The sequence below is a fragment of the Pocillopora verrucosa genome, chromosome 14 (genome assembly GCF_036669915.1).
Source record: "Pocillopora verrucosa isolate sample1 chromosome 14, ASM3666991v2, whole genome shotgun sequence".
Classification (NCBI taxonomy): Eukaryota; Metazoa; Cnidaria; class Anthozoa; order Scleractinia; family Pocilloporidae; genus Pocillopora; species Pocillopora verrucosa.
In genome coordinates this window covers 5,866,164-5,884,506 of record NC_089325.1, presented here as the reverse complement: position 1 = coordinate 5,884,506, position 18,343 = coordinate 5,866,164, and the positions used below count along the sequence as shown (strand labels likewise).

The 18,343-nt window shown below is 38.2% G+C and overlaps 3 protein-coding genes and 1 pseudogene across 3 annotated transcripts; 3 read left to right on the top strand and 1 right to left on the bottom strand.

Moving 5' to 3' along the window:
- Positions 1-2,904: 2,904 nt before the first annotated feature.
- On the top strand, positions 2,905-5,354 carry LOC131778331 (ATP-binding cassette subfamily C member 4-like; annotated as a pseudogene).
- An 817-nt stretch (positions 5,355-6,171) lies between these two features.
- On the bottom strand, positions 6,172-9,145 carry LOC131778352 (gem-associated protein 8-like). Its single transcript, XM_059094770.2, has 3 exons — positions 8,578-9,145; positions 7,737-7,778; positions 6,172-6,487 (listed from the first exon to the last, which is right to left on the bottom strand). Exons 1-3 carry the CDS (start codon positions 9,143-9,145, stop codon positions 6,288-6,290), a joined length of 810 nt encoding a protein of 269 aa, XP_058950753.1. The 3' UTR covers positions 6,172-6,287.
- A 28-nt stretch (positions 9,146-9,173) lies between these two features.
- Positions 9,174-12,653, top strand: LOC131778327 (transcription factor IIIA). Its single transcript, XM_059094743.2, has 6 exons — positions 9,174-9,401; positions 10,065-10,165; positions 10,685-10,766; positions 11,372-11,460; positions 11,814-11,890; positions 12,275-12,653. Exons 1-6 carry the CDS (start codon positions 9,174-9,176, stop codon positions 12,376-12,378), a joined length of 681 nt encoding a protein of 226 aa, XP_058950726.2. The 3' UTR covers positions 12,379-12,653.
- Positions 12,654-15,137: 2,484 nt separating this feature from the next.
- Positions 15,138-17,927, top strand: LOC131778347 (PRA1 family protein 3). The gene is made up of 3 exons (XM_059094764.2): positions 15,138-15,315; positions 16,081-16,298; positions 16,952-17,927. Exons 1-3 carry the CDS (start codon positions 15,143-15,145, stop codon positions 17,089-17,091), a joined length of 531 nt encoding a protein of 176 aa, XP_058950747.1. The 5' UTR covers positions 15,138-15,142; the 3' UTR covers positions 17,092-17,927.
- The last annotated feature ends 416 nt before the right edge of the window (positions 17,928-18,343 follow it).

The following is an 18,343-nucleotide window of genomic DNA, read 5'->3' as shown; positions in this document are numbered from 1 at the left end:
GAATTGAGCCCTATTATAACGGTCAAGGACTCGTCACTCAAGGTAAAAAAAAATGTGTGGTCTTGCAGCACATAACAAACCAAGGCTCAAAAGACTCGCACAAGGATTTCAAGATAATCTAACAGGCCTAAACAATTCCTAAATACTTAGAGAGAACATTCCAAATTTTAATAGTTGCCAAACAATTCTAATTTTAGAGGTTCATAACAAAATTATTTATTTGAGTAATGGTGATAACGAACTGAACTCACACAAGGGAAGCAATCAATTTTGGACGGAATCACGCCGAGCAAACAAGCAAGTAGCAAAACTTTAAGCCTCGCTGAGTTCATGAGATTGAAATAAATGGGACCTCTGGTGCGTTTAAATTTATAAGTATTTTTTTTTATAGTCAGAAAAATCAATAATATCACTCAAACACATTTGACGGCTTCATTGCAGCGGGGAAATTAAGAAATGAATCGGCTGAGTCTAGCAGAACTTAGAAAATCGCTGAGTACCGTCTATTGTCAGTTATAGCGTAGGTCCTTCAAAGTCCTTCTGCTAAGAGTAATAATTATATCTTTCACCTCCAGGGGACAACTAATATTTGGAATTTCTGTACTTCACTAATTTGACTGAACTCCAAATTCAAAGCCTGTGTTTTACTTAGCCGTCGAGTAACAATAACAATTTTTTTAGGAACTTACAACTTCTGTGCACACCAAAATATGACAAGCTACACTAAAACACTGGACCATGACAGTTGTGAACTTCTTGTGAAGTGTTTTCATGTCTAGTCAAGCGAAAATTGCCAAAAAAAATTAACCAGTTTTTATTCGCACCGTCTTCCACCTCAAACTGTTGAATTTTAACAGGCGGATAAAGCTTTGTTTATGAGAACTAATGCGCGGAAAGCCAAGTCGTTCGTTCCGTCATAAAAGTGAAGAGAAAAGAGAGAAATGAGCTCTGACGAACATACACTACTTAATTGCAGAATAGACAATGAAAGAATACCATGGTCACGAATGGTGAAGATTAATGCAAATTGCAAGCAAAGTACAGGTTAAGTTTTTTAAGATCCCGAAAAACTGCCAAATGGCTTCATCTGTGATTAACTTTTTCCTGATCAACAACACAAAACTTCAGCAGATCACAACATCTGATTAACTGGTTAATTGCCCTCAACTATCTCCATCCGCCCTCACAGTCAATTTCTTTACATCTACCTGCTTTTTAAATTCCACCTATAAGCTCGATCGACGCGTTGTGTTGGCACTTCCCAGTGTCAGATCTACAAAAAGAAATATTCGTTATCAAGTGAACTTCCTTACCAATAACACTGTAAAACAACGTCAAGTGGTAATGGGAAGTTTGAACGAACCGGCTCATCTACAAGCATTGACACCAGCGACTCATTCAGACATATCCTTGGTATAATTATTAACAATAAAGGCACGACTTTACAACCCCATGCACAGTATGACATTTTATGGCATAAATAAAAGTTTGTAATGGAGAAGGCGTAAGAATCATTGTGTGATAATCAAATATGGGCTAATTTCGAGGACTTGATCTGTCCTATGTTGCCCTACTCTGCTAACTCAGGCTAAAAATCGATATTCAGCGCGAAATCAACCAAATATACCATCGACAATTTGCATCTATGATGACGTCAAGGACATAATTCTTAGTCTGTTGTTTTGACTCCGTATTTGTGGCCCTCCTGAAAGGAGAGCGACAGAGCTTTTACTTGGACAAAGCAGCATTATCCGCGTGGTTGAGATTTGGCGGATCTGGTGGCTGCATCTTGATTAGATCGCTCGAAGGTGGACACACTACTTAAAAAAATGAAAGTTTAAGGAACTGTAAACTATCGAAGAGGTTTGTTTCACACCGAAGGCACGAAAAGAATAGACGAGTTCACCATGGTTTAATTATGTTACTCGTGTGTCGAGCTTAATGATTTGCTAAGCTGTCATGACCTCCCATGAGCTGAAAAGATCATCATGTTTGATCTTTTACTCTCCTTATCCAAGCCATTTTTTAAGTGTGTGGCGTCTCGCTGCTAATTTTGTTCTTGTTTGGCTGGAAACCGCTATTGGGCGTGTTGTTTCTTTTGATTCTTTCACTGTATTTAAGGTAATTTTTATTATCAACTGAGTTGACTACCGTAAATTGGCCACCGTAAATGTTTAAAAGCTGAACTTTTCGAGCGTTAGCCCTTCGTCTATCGCTCTTACGAAGGGTTTACGTTCGAAACAATGGCCAATTTACGCTATTAACACGGTTGATAATACTAAATGACCATTTTATACTCTCCCACCGACGTAGCACCACAGTTTCTTTAGAAACTTACCCCCTCTATTTGTCTTACGTTTTTAGTTAAGCTCCAGACAGAATGGTAAACCGATAGGATACCCGTACTCAAATTGGTTTCGTGTTCGAAAAGTCTCGAATTTTCCTTTTTCCTGCGTAGTGTTCCTGGCCATAGCTACTCAGTCAAGCTCAGGTAATGTTATTTTGATTCATAGCCGACGCTTGAGTGTCGTAGTAATCAGGTATGGAAATAAGCTACGCGCTAGTCAGCTACATGCTTGTACCTCTCACTGTGGTTGAACCCTGTTGGCTGGGGTTACTTCTTGGTTGGGTAGGTGACCGTACGTAGTATCACGTGTTGTTGATTCTTTTTCTTTGTCTTTATTCATTGAATTTATTGTTTTTAATGTAAAACCAGAGTGACTGTGGATATACATATCATGGTAACCCCTCTAGGCGTCATGTTCGATCACAAAGAGGATCGCAAACAGAACGTATAGTTTCTCTTTTTCAGGTGTCACAGCCTTATCACTTGTTTACACTGTCCAACTCTCAGTGGACACGTTACAATATGGTGTTAAGCAGTGCGCTGAAGTTGAGAATTACATGACATCTGCAGAATGCGTTATCGCTTACACTAACATTGAACAAGAATCTGGGTATGAGTGTCAACACCAGCCTCCCCCGGAAAACTGGCCACAGCTTGGTCAAGTGAGAAAAGAGAACCTTGGTTTAGTTTATTACGAAGTTGGACTAAACATTCTTAAGGATGTCTGCTTTACGGTTGATTCACACGAAAAAATTGGAATTGTTGGTCGCACCGGAGCCGGCAAGTCTTCACTGCTTTCAGCCCTATTCCACATGCCTCAATCGACTTATTATTATTATTAAAATTATTTAGAGAGGGAGCCCAGCTCGCCATAGCGGTTTTCAGTGAGGCCCTCGAAATTAACAATATATAAAATAAATAATCGCGTAATTAATAGGTAAAAGCATAACAGTGGGAACTATGAAATATCTAAAACATGATATAAACAGAAAATAACAAAATCGATGAACAAGAGATGATACACTAAACGACCATTAAGATTCAAAATGTTTAAGCAATGAAATTTTAAAAGCATCATAAGGTAGACATCTCATGTCTTCTGGAAGGGAATTCCAGTCTGTCAATGCACTATGAAAGGATCTGAGTAGACCCCAGTTCGTGTTTGATCTAATAGATCTAATATTTTCCTTGGAGCGAGTGTTATGGCTATGATACATGGTCTGTGCCTCGAGTAATCATACTGTTTCTTGCACTGTCATTTATAAGTTTATGCATAAAAAGACACCGTTGCATTGATCTTCTGGATGATAGATTGATCCAGTTCATATCCAGAAGTGCTTGAGTTGAAGAGGAAAATGTCGCTCGATCCAGTACTAGCTTAGCTGCTTTATCTGAAGAACTTGAATAGAATCCATTAAACTTTGTTATTTTTATCACCCCATACGATACTTGCATATTCGAGAATAGGAATGACCATTGTTGACACATAGATCCTCCTTGCATAAACTGGGAGAAGATGCTTGATTCGTTTTAGCACACCTAGTTTCTTTGCTATTTTTCTTTGTAGTTGTTCAATATGGTCATGCCAAGTAAGATGCTGGTTTATGATCACTCCGAGATACTTGAATTTGGTAACGTTCTCTAGTTGATCATTATTGGCTACAAGGGCTATGTCATTAAACTGACTTAATTTTTCACGTCCTCCATTGACCATAAACTTCGACTTAGTAACATTTAGTGTCAGCTTATTGTTATGTAACCAAGATTTAATAGCTGCCAAGTCTGCATTGAGCTTTGATTGCAAATTGGTTGGCGAGTTCTCACGACAATAAAATGCCATGTCATCAGCAAACATCGTCATCTTTGAGTGCCGCAGTTCAGATTGAACTCCATCAATATACACCAAGAATAGCAATGGCCCCAGAATGCTACCCTGCGTCACTCCCATGGTGACTTTAACTGGGGGGGGGGGGGCAATGCATTTACACACATTGTTTTTTGAACTCGACCAGTGAGATATGAGCGGAACCATTCTAAGCTTTTCCCTGCTACTCCTAGTGACTTGAGTTTGTTGATGAGGAGCACTGGATGATCGACAGTGTCGAACGCCTTGCGAAGGTCCAGGAACACTGTTCCCGTCACGCATCCTTTGTCCATATTTTCTAGGACTTGATCTGTAAAGTCGATTAGGGCAGTGGAAGTTGAACGCTTTAGTCAGAAGCCAAACTGTGATTGTGATAATAGTCTGTTTACTTCCAAAAATTAACTTAACTGAATATGCACTGATCTCTCTATGATCTTGCTTATAGTTGGTAAGATTGATATTGGTCGATAGTTGTCCTTTATTGACTTATCTCCATATTTAAATAATGCAATGACTTTTGCACACTTCCAGACCCTTGGAAATACTCCATCACTGAAGGATTTATTGATCAAACCAGTTAGTGACTGGTCAGGTGATCACTGATGGGATAAATATTAGCACTGTTGACCTTCAAAGATCTCGTCGAACAATGTCAGTTATTACGCAGAATCCTGTTCTGTTTACCAGCTCATTGCGCATGAACTTGGATCCTTTCGAGGAGCACGACAACAGGGATCTCTGGAATGCATTGGAAAAAGCGAATTTGAAGAACATGGTGGAAATGTTGCCGCGACAGTTACACAAGGAGATTTGCGAATGCGGAGCAAACTTTAGAGTCAGTGAAAGACAACTACTGTGCTTGGCCCGCACTTCATTAAAGAAAAACAACAAAATTGTGATGGATGAAGCAACAGCAAACGTCGATTGGAAAACTGATCAGGTGATTCAAGAGACAATACGCAAAACATTTAAACGTTGTACCGTGATAACAATTGCACATCGATTGAGCACTACAATACCTGCGATCGAGTTTTAGTCTTAGAAAACGGGCAAGTTGTTGAATATGACAAACCGGGAAATTTACTGCATAATGATTGTAGCCAGTTTTCGAGACTTTATCATGGCCTAGAGAGCAGACTATGAAACGAAGCAAGAATTTTAACTCAACAACCGAAAAAAGTAGTCTTTCAATATCACAAACTGAGGTAAACTTTCATTTGTGATTGGGACGCACATGCATTAAATCGGACTTATTTCTTGTCTGTATGTATTACAAATAGTAAAATCATTCCTACTGTTGCAATAATGCGATTGGCATACCACGCATTTAGCTCCCAGGGCCCGCCATTACTGTGCAAAGGCTAACAGTTTTGCAATTTCTTGGAGGTTCTGGGCGCGCAGTGATGAGAACATTCGTATGTATCCTATCAATTGTCCGTTTCATACAATCACTGCAACAGACAAGCCAAGCTTAATGTTTTACAAAATATTCTGGTTTTATCAACTGCATTGTTATTGTTAATTGGCCACTGTGAAGAGTTTCTAAAGCTGATGTTTCAAGCATTAGCCCTTCATTAACTCAGTTGATAAAAGCAAATTGACTTATAATACCCCCCTCCCCACCGATGAAGCACCATAGTTTCTTTACCCCCACACCACTGATACAACACCATAGTTTCTTTACCCCCCCCCCACCAATGCAGCACCATAGTTTCTTTACCCCCCTCCCCACCAATGCAGCACCATAGTTTCTTTACCCCCCTCCCCACCAATGCAGCACCATAGTTTCTTTACCCCCCTCCCCACCAATGCAGCACCATAGTTTCTTTAACCCCCACCACTGACGCAGCACCATAGTTTCTTTACCCTCCCTCATTTTGAGCCAGCCCAATATATAAATCCCATATTGCATTATATAGCCTATTTATCCACTTGTCAAAGGCTAATCAGAAATGAGGAATTTTATTTGGTGTGTAATAGGATGATTTACATAACAGCCAACCTTGAATTTTTTAAATCTCTTTTCATCTATTTACACGATGTAAAATGGTTTTTTCTTTTTTTTTTTTTTTTAAGTTAAAACTTTAAGGGAATACTAGGCCAAAAAACAGGTTGTCTTGCATCACACTGTCTGTCATAATTCAGCTGAAGTGATGCCTCAAGAGCCATGATCTTGGAGGCATGTTTTCCATAGAGTGTTTTCATCTCCTCTTTTCTCTTTAAACCCGGCTGTTCTGTTGGAGCACTAGTGGTAGTATTCAAATGGACTGAGCCAACTGATTTATGAAAAAAAAGGATGACTAGATTAAAAAGTGGAACAAATTATTCCAATGTGGGAGATGGTGAAGCCTAATATTTAGTGCACTGTTTTCATGGTCAAGACTTTTGGGCTCTAGAATTGACCATGTCATTGTGCTGTGTTCTTGGGCAAGGCACTCTGTTAACACTCTGAATGGGTGCAATCTTTTTTCTAGCCACCCTTCCCATCTTCTTTTTGCCAGCCTACCTGCATTCCTCCATGCTAATGTGAGTCATTGCTCAATCCTCTGTGAAAACAGGGAGGAAGGACAAACAACTCACCACAACATGCAGGAATGTGAGCAGGTCAACACAAAAAAAGTGAGAATGGTTGTTGAGACAAATTATGGCCCCCTCCATGGGTAAGTGATTTTTTAAGTAATACTCACCAAGCCTCTCACCACCAAAGAATGCAATTGGATTCTAGGAAACTGTCTAAAGCCTGACAAATTATGTGGTAATTACTTTTATTACATCCAATTTGAAATCACATGTAATCCTTGCAATCTGATTGACTCTAACCAGTGCAATTCATTAACAAATTGCAACATTTTATGCTATAAATCGCATCTTATCCCCAGCCAATGAGATAGCTTTACTTGAACACTAGAACCAATCAAATTTCAAGGCTTGTTTAAAGAAATCAATCAAATTGCAGGAAAATGGAAGACACCTTTTGCAATTTTTTTACAAACCAGCACAACATATAGGATCAATAAACTATTGGTAGTGACTACAAAAAACTTGTATTGACTGAATCAATTTTGCGATTTCAAAATAGATGTAATAAAGTGGTTATTGTACTTCATTGATCTGAAATCATACTTGTAATTGCAAATCAAACTTGCCCTGTGCACATGTTTGATTTTGAAACCATGAATATGATTTCAGACCAAATTGCACTATGTTCAGTTCAATTACCATTATATATCAATTACTGAGCTATTTCCTGAGATGCATGCAGTAAAGAAAATGGTTAAAATTTGTCAAAATTATTGAATCTGCTAAGCTGATTTCACTTTGACAACTTTGATAAAAAATTAACCAAAATCTTCAAATCTACCATTTTCATTACTGCGGGCATTTCTGCGTTTCTCAACATAAGTGCTACTTCACAAAGTCAGATAAGCTCCTACAAATTGCGCCACTTGGCGCACTTCTTCACTTTGTAGACTTGACATGACGTAATCTTTTACATGCGTCTATGAATGATCAGTATACACTCACCTTCAATGTAATCATCATTCTCTTCCAATAGTTCTTGCTTCCCTAGAAAATAGCCAGACAATATGAAATTAAGAAAGAAAGTGGCAATATCTCCAGTCACTTCATGCCAAAGAAACCAGAATAAGTTGGATGTTCAATTTGCCTCCTGTGCAGACTTGAATTTTATCATTCTAGTTGGAATGTCTTTTGTTAACCCAGGGATGTACCTAAAGTTTTTGACTGGCGGGAATCTTGCAATGATAGGCGGGTATTTGGGCCGAAGGCCCACTCTAGCATGCCTTTGGCACACTATACCTAGATTTGAAGCTGAAAGCAAATGAAATAAATAAATAACAATCATCTGACAACATTTAAAAACATTTTGGAGAAAGAAGTAGTGCTTCACAGCCAGAAAGATTGTGTTCACAGCCAGGTAATTTTCCCGGCTTCCAGCTATTATCTACATCCCTGCAACCAATGTTTCATCATGTTTTGTGCACAGAGAAGAGGGGAGGCAATGTGGGAATGGGAAAGACGCACTGTGGGAGTAGGGGGGAGGCACTGTGGGAGTAGGGGGGAGGCAGTGTGGGAGAATACATAGAAGGGAGCCAAAGTGGGAGTAGGGGGAAGGTAATGTGGGAGTAGGGGGGAGGCAACATATTGACAAAAAAATTCTTGTCGCAATATCAATACCTTATCCAGCAAAAAGGTAAAACAAAATTGGACAAATATGTAAGCCTAAGTGTCTCATCTTGATTTAAAACAAATTCTCTTTAAAAAAATCATACAAGGACAGGAAAGATCACTAAAGGGGATAGATTTCAAACACATCTTAGAAACCAAAGGAAAACAAAAAACTAACTCTGCTCTCGCTCTTGTCTGTGTCTCTCAGATTGTTCCAAAAACTTCCTGAAGTTTTCATCAACTTCCATTTCAACATCACTGCTCTCATCGCTATCATCATCATCTTCATTGACATCATCAGTACCACAGCCATCATTCACACTGTTACTATATGCACCTTTACTACTACCAGATATAAGATCTCCCTTGAAAATTAAGTCAGGGTGATTTTCACCACCCACTGAATGTTCGCCTTGTGATCGTGGCCATGGTGTTCCACGAAAATAAATTGATTCTGCACAATCTCCGCACGGGTACATTTGACCTTTCCGAGTCTCTAATCCACTTTGATTCTGGCAGCATTCACACTCATCTTCCACGATCGCACTCTGCTCCACACACTCACAGTTCTGATCTTGTACCTGAGCATGTAAATTATACAAGTACATGTTCCACCACCAGAGCGACATTTGATAACAATAGTTTGCATTTACTAAGGCACATGAAGCGAAACCCTCGTTTCTCAAATTATGATTTTTTCCATTATCATGCTCATGACTGTTTTTATCATCCGGTACATTTGCCATCACTCCTAATGACTACCACGCGAATAAGATGGATGATACTCAAAATTTGCCTCACATCTCGACCGCCATTTTGACAAAAGCTATTCTTCCTTGGTCTTGTGGGAAATTCGAGTACGCTGTATTCTGGCCAGCGGGTTATACAAACATAAATAAAATGGCCGCTCAGAGTTCACACGTGTGCGACTTTGAAGGATGCGGAAAAACGTTTGGTAAGGAGATCCGACTGGTTGAACACAAGCGGATGCATACGGGGGAGGTATAAAAACTCTTTTTGTTTTCTTTTTTCAAAGAAGATGGTTAAATTACCACAGGATACAGATAAATCACGAGAATACTTAGCGCGAACAATTGGAACGTTTTGGGTACGTTTCGCGCGCATTAATTAGATCATGAAAACAACATTTTTAGATTTGATTTTTGCCTAGTTACCTGGATTGATGAAATTTTTTCCTTTTAATTTAAAATGACTTTTATTTAAGGCCCATGGAATTTTTTTTAAAATCGGATCTCTGTGAAAATTAAAGCTGTCTTTCCAATCTTAGAATATATCGTAATTTGTTGGCGATTAGTTGCTTTTTTACCGTCTACTGATCTAATGTCGTTGAAATTTGAATGCAGGGATATCCATAAGCCACTCAATTTGATATGATGATACTGCAAAACCCTGCTGCTTCTTATATTACTAACGAGAATGTGATGTGTAAAGAAACAATATCTGCCCTTTGATAGTTTCCAGATTCTCAACACCCCCCTATTCACGTTATATTAATACTGTTAGGAGGACTTGTTTCTTTTTTTCTCCTGGGAGTGAAAGGGTTGAGGAGACAATTGCTGGACTATATTGCAAGGGTCTGCTTATTCATCTAAGCCGGTGGCAGATTCTCACCTTACAGTTTTCTTAAAATATGTATAATTTCAGAGACCATGTGTATGCCCCCATGAAGGATGTGACAAATCATTTGTGAGATCTGTGCATTTAAAAAGGCACTTGTTATCACATGATGGAGAAAAATTATTCAAGTAAGTTCCTAAATTAGAAGTGCAGAATAGGCAAGTTTTGGGAAATCCAAAGACACTTAAATTTTACCAATTAAAATGAAACAATGGTAACTTGTTGGAATTGATATAAGTATACTTAGTTCTGAAACATGAACTGAAGAGTTGTGATAGTTTGAAGGGGAAGTTTTAAAGGGGTGAATTGTATAATGGGTGAACTGGTTTGTTTGTATTCTAAGCAGCATAATGAAACTTTTCTGATGAATCTCTGCAGTAAACCTTATCATAGTCAAAGTAACAGAATGGAAAAAATGTGGTGCTTTGACTGAAAGCCTTTCAAGAAGGGTTGGATTGTAGTGACTGACAGAAGACAAACTTAAATCACTTTTACTAGGTGACAAGCAGGGACTTACCATCCCAATCTATAGTTACTTTCTTTGAAGGGAATTTATAATATAGTCACTTGCATTTGAGAATGATAGCAAGGGGAAATATATGTAAATAAAGAGCTACTCACAAGTATAAGTGTTTTGGTTGTCTTAGATGCAGCCAATGTGATATGTTGTTTATAACAAAACACAATTCCAAGCGCCATGAACAGCGGGCTCATAATGGGCCCTTTAAGGTAAGTTGGTATCAAGCTTTGCATTTCAATCATGATGCAGTAGGGAAGCATGCCTCCAATAGTCACCATCTTTTATCACTGACAGATGTATACTAAGTTATTCCAATTATTTGAAAAACCCTGTTAAAGCATTCTGTAGGTAAGCCCTGTCAACAAGAGGAATTTAATTTCATGACAATAATGAGTTGGTGCAATCAGATCTGTACTATACTGGGATAAATCAATTAGACACATGGTAGCAAACAATGTGGGCAATTTCAACACAACTTCATTTCACTAATCACTCTGGGTGCTTGTACAATTTACTGAGCATTATAGTAGTGCAGAGAATGGGATTACGTCTTCACAGAACGCAAGCTTATCCCAGTCATCTCCTTTTGGCAGATAGGATCTTTGAATTTTTCCAAGCATTATTTTAGACTTACCTAATAGTTTCTTTTTTTTGCCAGCACTTACTTTATATTTGAAAGTCAAAATGGTTTATACCTATTGCCATAAACTATAAAAGATTGGGCAATAATTTTTAGGAAATCAAGTAGCTTTCCTCTGAAATTGTTTTTTTTTAAGTTTCATAACATATTTGCTTATGTCTGTTATTTTCTTAGTGCAATGTTGATGGTTGTGATGAACAATTTACTAAGTGTAACCAACTGAAAATTCATCAGCTGGTTCATACTTGTGAAAAGCCCTTTAAGTAAGTAGACCAAATGTCATTTCACAATTTTTTAAGGAAATATATATATTTTTTGACTTGTGGATGAAAATCAAGTAAAGCAATAACCCTTGCAGGTGGATTACAATTCAAGCAGAAAATTTATTGCAGAAAAGAAGCCTGGAAAAAAAAGGGCTTTTAGGTGACTCCAAACTGTGCCTGCCAGATACCAGTTGAGTGCCATTACCCACTTACTTGACCTAAAAAGCCAGAAGCTGGGTGTGAGGCAAATTTTTTTAGAGAGCTCATCTTGCCCATAAAGATGAACCCTCTTAAGGAAGAAATGTTGTTTTGGTGTTATATTCTGTTTTCTAACTATTACATTATTGTTTCAGGTGTAAAGAGCGAGGTTGTTTGGCATGTTTTAATGCTCCAGGGAAACTGAGACGGCACCAAAAACGACATGATAAAGGTAAAGGTATATGTAAAGGTTGTTGTAACCAAAATGCAGAGATGCAAAACTTTGTTATTTTGTGATTTTTTTTTTATTATTATTTGTCTTTGAAAGTAGGAATTATCACTTTAAAGTTATGTAAGATCCAAGTATTGAAGTTATCACAGGCTGGAGTATTATGGGTTGAGAATTCTCTATTACCCTTGGATCAACACTAGTTCTTCCTCCTTATTCTCATACTTTGGTTGGACACAGTTTTACTGCCTATGGCAACAATTGGTCGTGTGAGCCCTGTTTAAACCTGTATTCCTTTTCAAGGCTCTGATTTCTGCAACTGAGTTACTTTGGCACTCTACTTTTAAAGAAAAACTGTCTTTGACTGCATTTGTTGTTTTCTTACAGGCTCAGTGCCCTTCTTTCCAAGGTACAGGGATGATGCTTTTGCCCATGACTGGCTGCGGAAACATGTTTGTTCTCACAAATGCATTCTTTTCTGTGAGGGATAAAGTATGCAAATGTCTCTAGTAGGACAATTGTTTGGGTTTAAGGCCTTTGTGGCTTCACAGAGACTTGTACATAGTTTCCTTTGTTGCTCTAGGAAAACTTTCTCTGAGTGCCTTTCAACAGAATGTGTCAATCAGTACAAAGCTTCAACATCATCCCCCCCTCCCTGGGTAACCCCACTGGGTGTTTGAACTTCTGAAGATTGGTTTGTTCAAATTCCCATATTCCTTGTCAAAAAAAAAAAAAGACATTTTATTCCATTGGAAGGACTTTACAATTCTGGTTCAAATTCCCTGCCTTCACAATTCTGGTTCAAATTCCCTGCCTCACCCGGGTAACATTCAAATACCCCACCCTTGAGAATGCCTTTTTTTCAAATGTCTACTTCTTGGGCACAGACTATAGTCAAGTGCCTGAGGGAGGCTGGGGGGGGGAGGTATGTTGAAGCATTGAATTGATTGGCACAACAAAATCAAGAAAAAAATAAAATTTTAACCCCCAACCAATACCAGTGATTTTTACCATTATGTGGAAAGCTCATTAAAGTGCTGCAATAGTTGTGAGGAATAACACTCTATTCTACTTCCAGGTTTAATTTTATCGTGTGCTGCAATTTGCACATTTCTAATATATTTTGCAAGTTAAAGAGTCACTATTGATATCACTAAAATGTTATATCATGAATTGGGTTCATTTGAGTTTAACAAAACTAAGGGCATTGTAATTCCCAGAGACACCTGCCATTATAAATCATGGTCATTCTGAAAATTTTTATGCTTCATTTAAATTACTTCCCATGGAAAATTTGACTTGTACTATGTACATTTTACTGAATTTCTTCACATGTCAAGTACCCTGTGAGACATTTGTTCCCTATAAGCTATTTTAGAAGCCTGCGGAGGAGGCATAATTTTGGCAAGCAATTGAGTGCTAAGTATTTTCTTGGTGTACTTTATAGCAGCCATCTTTTGATTTTTATGGCAGCAGAAGGCTGGGGAGAGAAAGAAATTTGTATCAAGGGGGTGAATGATGGTCAAAGTGAAAGAAAGGGGAGGGGGAGGGGCTTTTACCCAACCCTCTCCCCCATGGTCTACTCGAACTCTAAAGCAAACATGGCTGGTTGAAGAAATTATTCCAAGCTCATAACAATAACTAGCCTGAATAAGACAGTATAATAAGATGCCAGGTTGTGTTTGACATCACGTCAAAGATTTGTACATTTGATTATAGTTACAAACTAAGTACAACATTATTATTGAATCATTGTCTTGCAGGGTACTAGCAAGGCTCTGTTCTAAGAGCTTCATGTAATTCATGCATTATGGTGTCAGCTAAGATATGCCAGTTTTAAGTTTCACTCACAGTTTTGTTTGCTCTGATACTGAATGAGGTATCTGATATTTTATGTTTTCTGCCAATCAGTCTACAAATAACTACAATTATGAATATAATTAAAGTTTTATGTATTAACTGTACAGCTGTGTTGTGATTTATTTTTTTCCTAATATTAAAATACCTCTGATTGTGATCATTTTGGCCAAACAATGTAAAAACCAGCATGAAGATTTTTAAAATATGGCATTAAGTAGACGAATATGTCTTCAAAAAGTACATCGGTGGCAGTTATTCTTACTTATTATAATGTGTACTATAAAATTTCAAATATTTTGTTATCACCAACAAGTTAAGTTCACTAGAAATAAAATGTGAAAGAAGTAAGTCTGTTTTTCTGAGACTACTTCAGCTGGAAGAATTTTTCCCAGTAGATTTAACAGACTCCATTCCTTATTCTCAGTGTCTTGCAATTGGATACTTATCTAGTGAGAACCATGATTTTTCCAATGAATCAGAGGCAATGTGCCAGTTCTTCAAAAGACATAGCTATCCTGCCTTAAGTGGGACATCACTGCACCCAACAATTTCATCGACAGTCATGAGACTGATCGAATTCCATTCACACTCACATTTCATTTTACCCTCGCAATAATTCTAAAAAAGATTTTAACTACTTAAAAATGATCCCGAAACTGGTATTAATGCACCTATCATCGGCCATCCCCTGGGGGGGGGACCCCGGGCAAGGGTGGGGACTTTGTAAAGGACCCTGTCAAAGTTCTTATTTTCCCCCTCCTAGGTGGGGACACAGAGGAATCAAAGTTCCCCTCCCTGAGGGGAATCACCTTGAGCAGCTTGAAACCTGACAAGAAAACAGTACTTTATACCCTTAACGAAATGTCATGTTTTAATAGTGCTTACATGTTCGTAACAATGCAAATTTCAATGTACTGCTAAATACAATTACACAAAAAAATGTTAACCAAAATACAGTGTAATACTGTAATAATGTAATAATAATGGATTTACATTACAATACCTGCGCCATCCGCCGAGGTCGCCATCACAAACACGAGGAGAAAGGTGGACCACGTTCTTCTGCACAGCGGTCTTTATGTTTTTCATTTAAGACAACTTGAAATTGACCTGTTTCGTTTGCAAAGTCCCCTGTTTTCCCCGCGGTGCAAGGCTTTTGGAAAACAAACCTCCCTCATTTCCCCCGCCTCCAGGGTAAGTTAATCGTTCAAATCCCCGTATAAGTCCTCATTCAACGTTGAATTTGCCCGGGGTCCCCCCCAGGGGATGGCCGATGATAGATGCATAATAATATTTTCTTGTTTTTCATGTTACCATGTTCCATATGGGACATATTATTGAGCCTACGAATATAAATAGGTTTCCAGCGGCTTCCCAAGTGACACGCGAAGCAAAATGGCGGTTGAACTTCCTTCTCTTCGTTCACTGCAAGACTTCGTTACTGACGCCCAGTTTACTGCTCCAACATTTCGCGACAGGGATAGAATGGAGAACAGGATGATCAATAACCTCATATATTATCAGACCAACTACTTCATTTGTGCAATTCTAATTGTCATTGTGGTCGGGTGAGCTAAGTTAATGTGCCTCTCTGCTAATGTGTAATAGGAAAGCTTTACTGAAGTAGTTGACTGTTCATCTCCGGACAATCAACCTTCCAAGGCATTAGGATTTTGCATCTGTACATTTAAGCATATCTTGCTACAATCCCATTAGTATAAAACGAGATGGTAACAAGAACGACTTACTTGGTGGAAGAAAAGAGTGTTTTGAATTGTTGACCCAAAACTGAACGAGACATACCATGTTTCCAGTAACTGTACTCCCTTATGGATGGCCAACCTTCGACACAGTAATTTTTTTGTCGTTGACACCTTTAAAAATTGCAGTAGAGGAGTTCAAAATTCGTTGGCTTCTTTGGATCAGTGGTATTTTCCTTCCGTAAAATTTTTTAAATCAAATGCGTGTTATTAATTAGGACAATAATATCACCATCTGAACAATTTTGTCTCCAAAACATTATTTTTAAATAAGCTTATTAAGACTTTATTACCGTATTTTTAACTTTACCTGAGGCCAGGTTCTGTTATGATCCAAAGCTTTTATTATGTTATGATAACTGCATAAAGTTATTAAACCTGCCCCACTATTTTCCGATTGGTACCCTCCCTCTTTAAGACTTGGTGAACCTTTTACTGAGCTACTAACTGTCTTTTTACAACTTGTACTCAGTCAATGGGACAGTGTAAAGTTGTTTAGAATTAGAGAAACATAGAAGGTTGAAGGCATCAATTACTTCGGTGAGAAAACGTCAATGGTTCTCCTTTCCTCAGGACATTGTATCCAAAGGATTTGATCATTGGTGCTGTCACACTCATTGTTGCCTTTGTGTTATTTGGCATTGCCCAGAGTAAAGAGCCAAGATTTGCACATCTGAAGAGTCAGTATCCCTCCCTGGTACCTATTGCTGTGGTTGCCTTAGCAATGCTTGTTATTTATGCCCTGGGATCCACACTGGTATTCATCGGGGGGGTGACATTGCCAATAGCAGGTAGAATTTCACTGACCCTTTGACCCCTAAGAGTGATTAGCATCTAATTTCTCCTTACAATATCACCCCTGAATGACAAATTGAAGTCATAAGAATAAAGAAAATGATCACCAACTAAAAAAGCTCTTGATTTTTAAACAAATTCTCCTTATCTGCATCTTATGAATTTATAGAGAACGGTGTGGAGAAAATCAGAAGACTTAAAGGAGTACTGAAAATAATTTTCATATCTCAAAGCTGCTTGAGCAGGATGTGCCAAAGATATCTTTTGGTGCATTACTTGGAGACAGCACTATCTATCAGGACTATCTTGAGGAACAGATTTTTTTTTTCCTCTGGGGAACATTGTTAGTTTTTAAAGAAACTACTATGCTGTGTGAGTTGGCAAGTGAATCACCAACAGAAATATCAATTGGCTAGGAGTTGACAAAGATGGATAGACATCTATAACAGGAAAACATTAGCTTTTCAGAATTCACTGTGGCTAGCTAACTCACTCTGTCAACTATAGCTTAAGCTAAGGAAGGGAACTAGAAATTTTTTAGAACATAAACCCTTTCAGAGGCCTTATATGGCTTAACCCTTTCTTCTACCCTGCAGTCATTATTCACACATGGAAACTCTCATTCAATTTCTTTCTTCCCTTTTGGCAGTAATTCTTCTTCATGCAGCAACAAGGAAGCGAAACATAAAAAACAAATTTGCCAATACAGTGGAGCTGTTTAAGGAAGATGTCACACCCATGACTATCTTGCTCTCAAAGATATGTTCCACCAAAGAAGAAAACAGATGAATGGGAAATTTACTATAATTTTTAAAAAAATTCACTTCTAGTACAGTGGTTTTTATATCAAAAAGGAATGTATCAAATTGGTATTTTTGATGCTAGTGGCATGAGTCATTTTTTGCATATGAACAGTTAGTAGTAAGCTGCAATTTACGAGAAAAACAGCAGTTTAAGGTGGATTACCCCTCCTTCAAAATGAAAACTTTTTGCATTTGACCTGATCAGTCTTAGGAATGCCACATACAGACAGATACAAGATAGAAGGAGCCTGTAGGGGTACGTAACATAATTTGAAATAAGTAAAGTCATACTTTTAAAATCAGTTACAGAGTCAAATTATTTTAAAGTGCAGTCACAAAATATATCATCTAATTATACCCAGGTCTATTTTTTGATGTGTAAAAAAACGCGAATGGATTCAATATTTTGATTAATATTGAGAGATTTTCTCTAAACAATACGACTTGTCATAGAGAAGGTTAGCATCTGTTAGACCGGGAATCCAGAAAAAGTTGTCCATAAGCATTTAAGCCTGAAGTGTGAATTCGTTTCTCAGGCTTAACATTCAGCGGTTACTTTGTTTGCAGTTTAGTGGTTTGCCAGTGGAGATAAATTTGTTTCTTATCGCTCGTTCGTCAATATTGTTTTTTCCTTTTCTTGCCTGTAACCTTTCAAACGCGTTGATTATCGTTAAGGCCACAATAGAGGAGAAGGGCCCAATATCGAGATAAGCAGATGAAATCTCAGTTTCACAGGCAACGAGCCTTGCAAAGCTCTTCCCTTCTTGCCCTAGTGTCTTAGCTTTGTAGTTATTGTAAAACGACGTAATCGCTACAATTAAGTAAAGCCCATTCTTGATTGGAAAAGATTGGTGTTCAGTGTTCATTTCAATGAGTACCTTTATCTGCATATTTCGCTGCGCACATTTTAATTTCAAAAGAGACCAGAAGTGAGTCTTGACGTGTATAGCTATAGCTCCAAAGAGTCTTGTGTCTCGGCCATAATCATAGCCAGAGAACAAGAGAAGCTAGTAACCTGAATTGTGGGGGCCAGGAGCAAAGTTGGCACTCTGAAGCAATGGACACAGCTGAAGCATGTTTGTCAACTTTTCCTCCGTCCTTCCCCTTTCCCGGTCCGGTCGCATATCTCATTCGCTTTTTCATTTCCATGCATATTTTTCGCACATCTCCTAGTCTAGCAATCTACCAGCCCTAGTTCAACGGAGGGAATTGTTAAAGGTCGAGACGAAAAAAAAAAA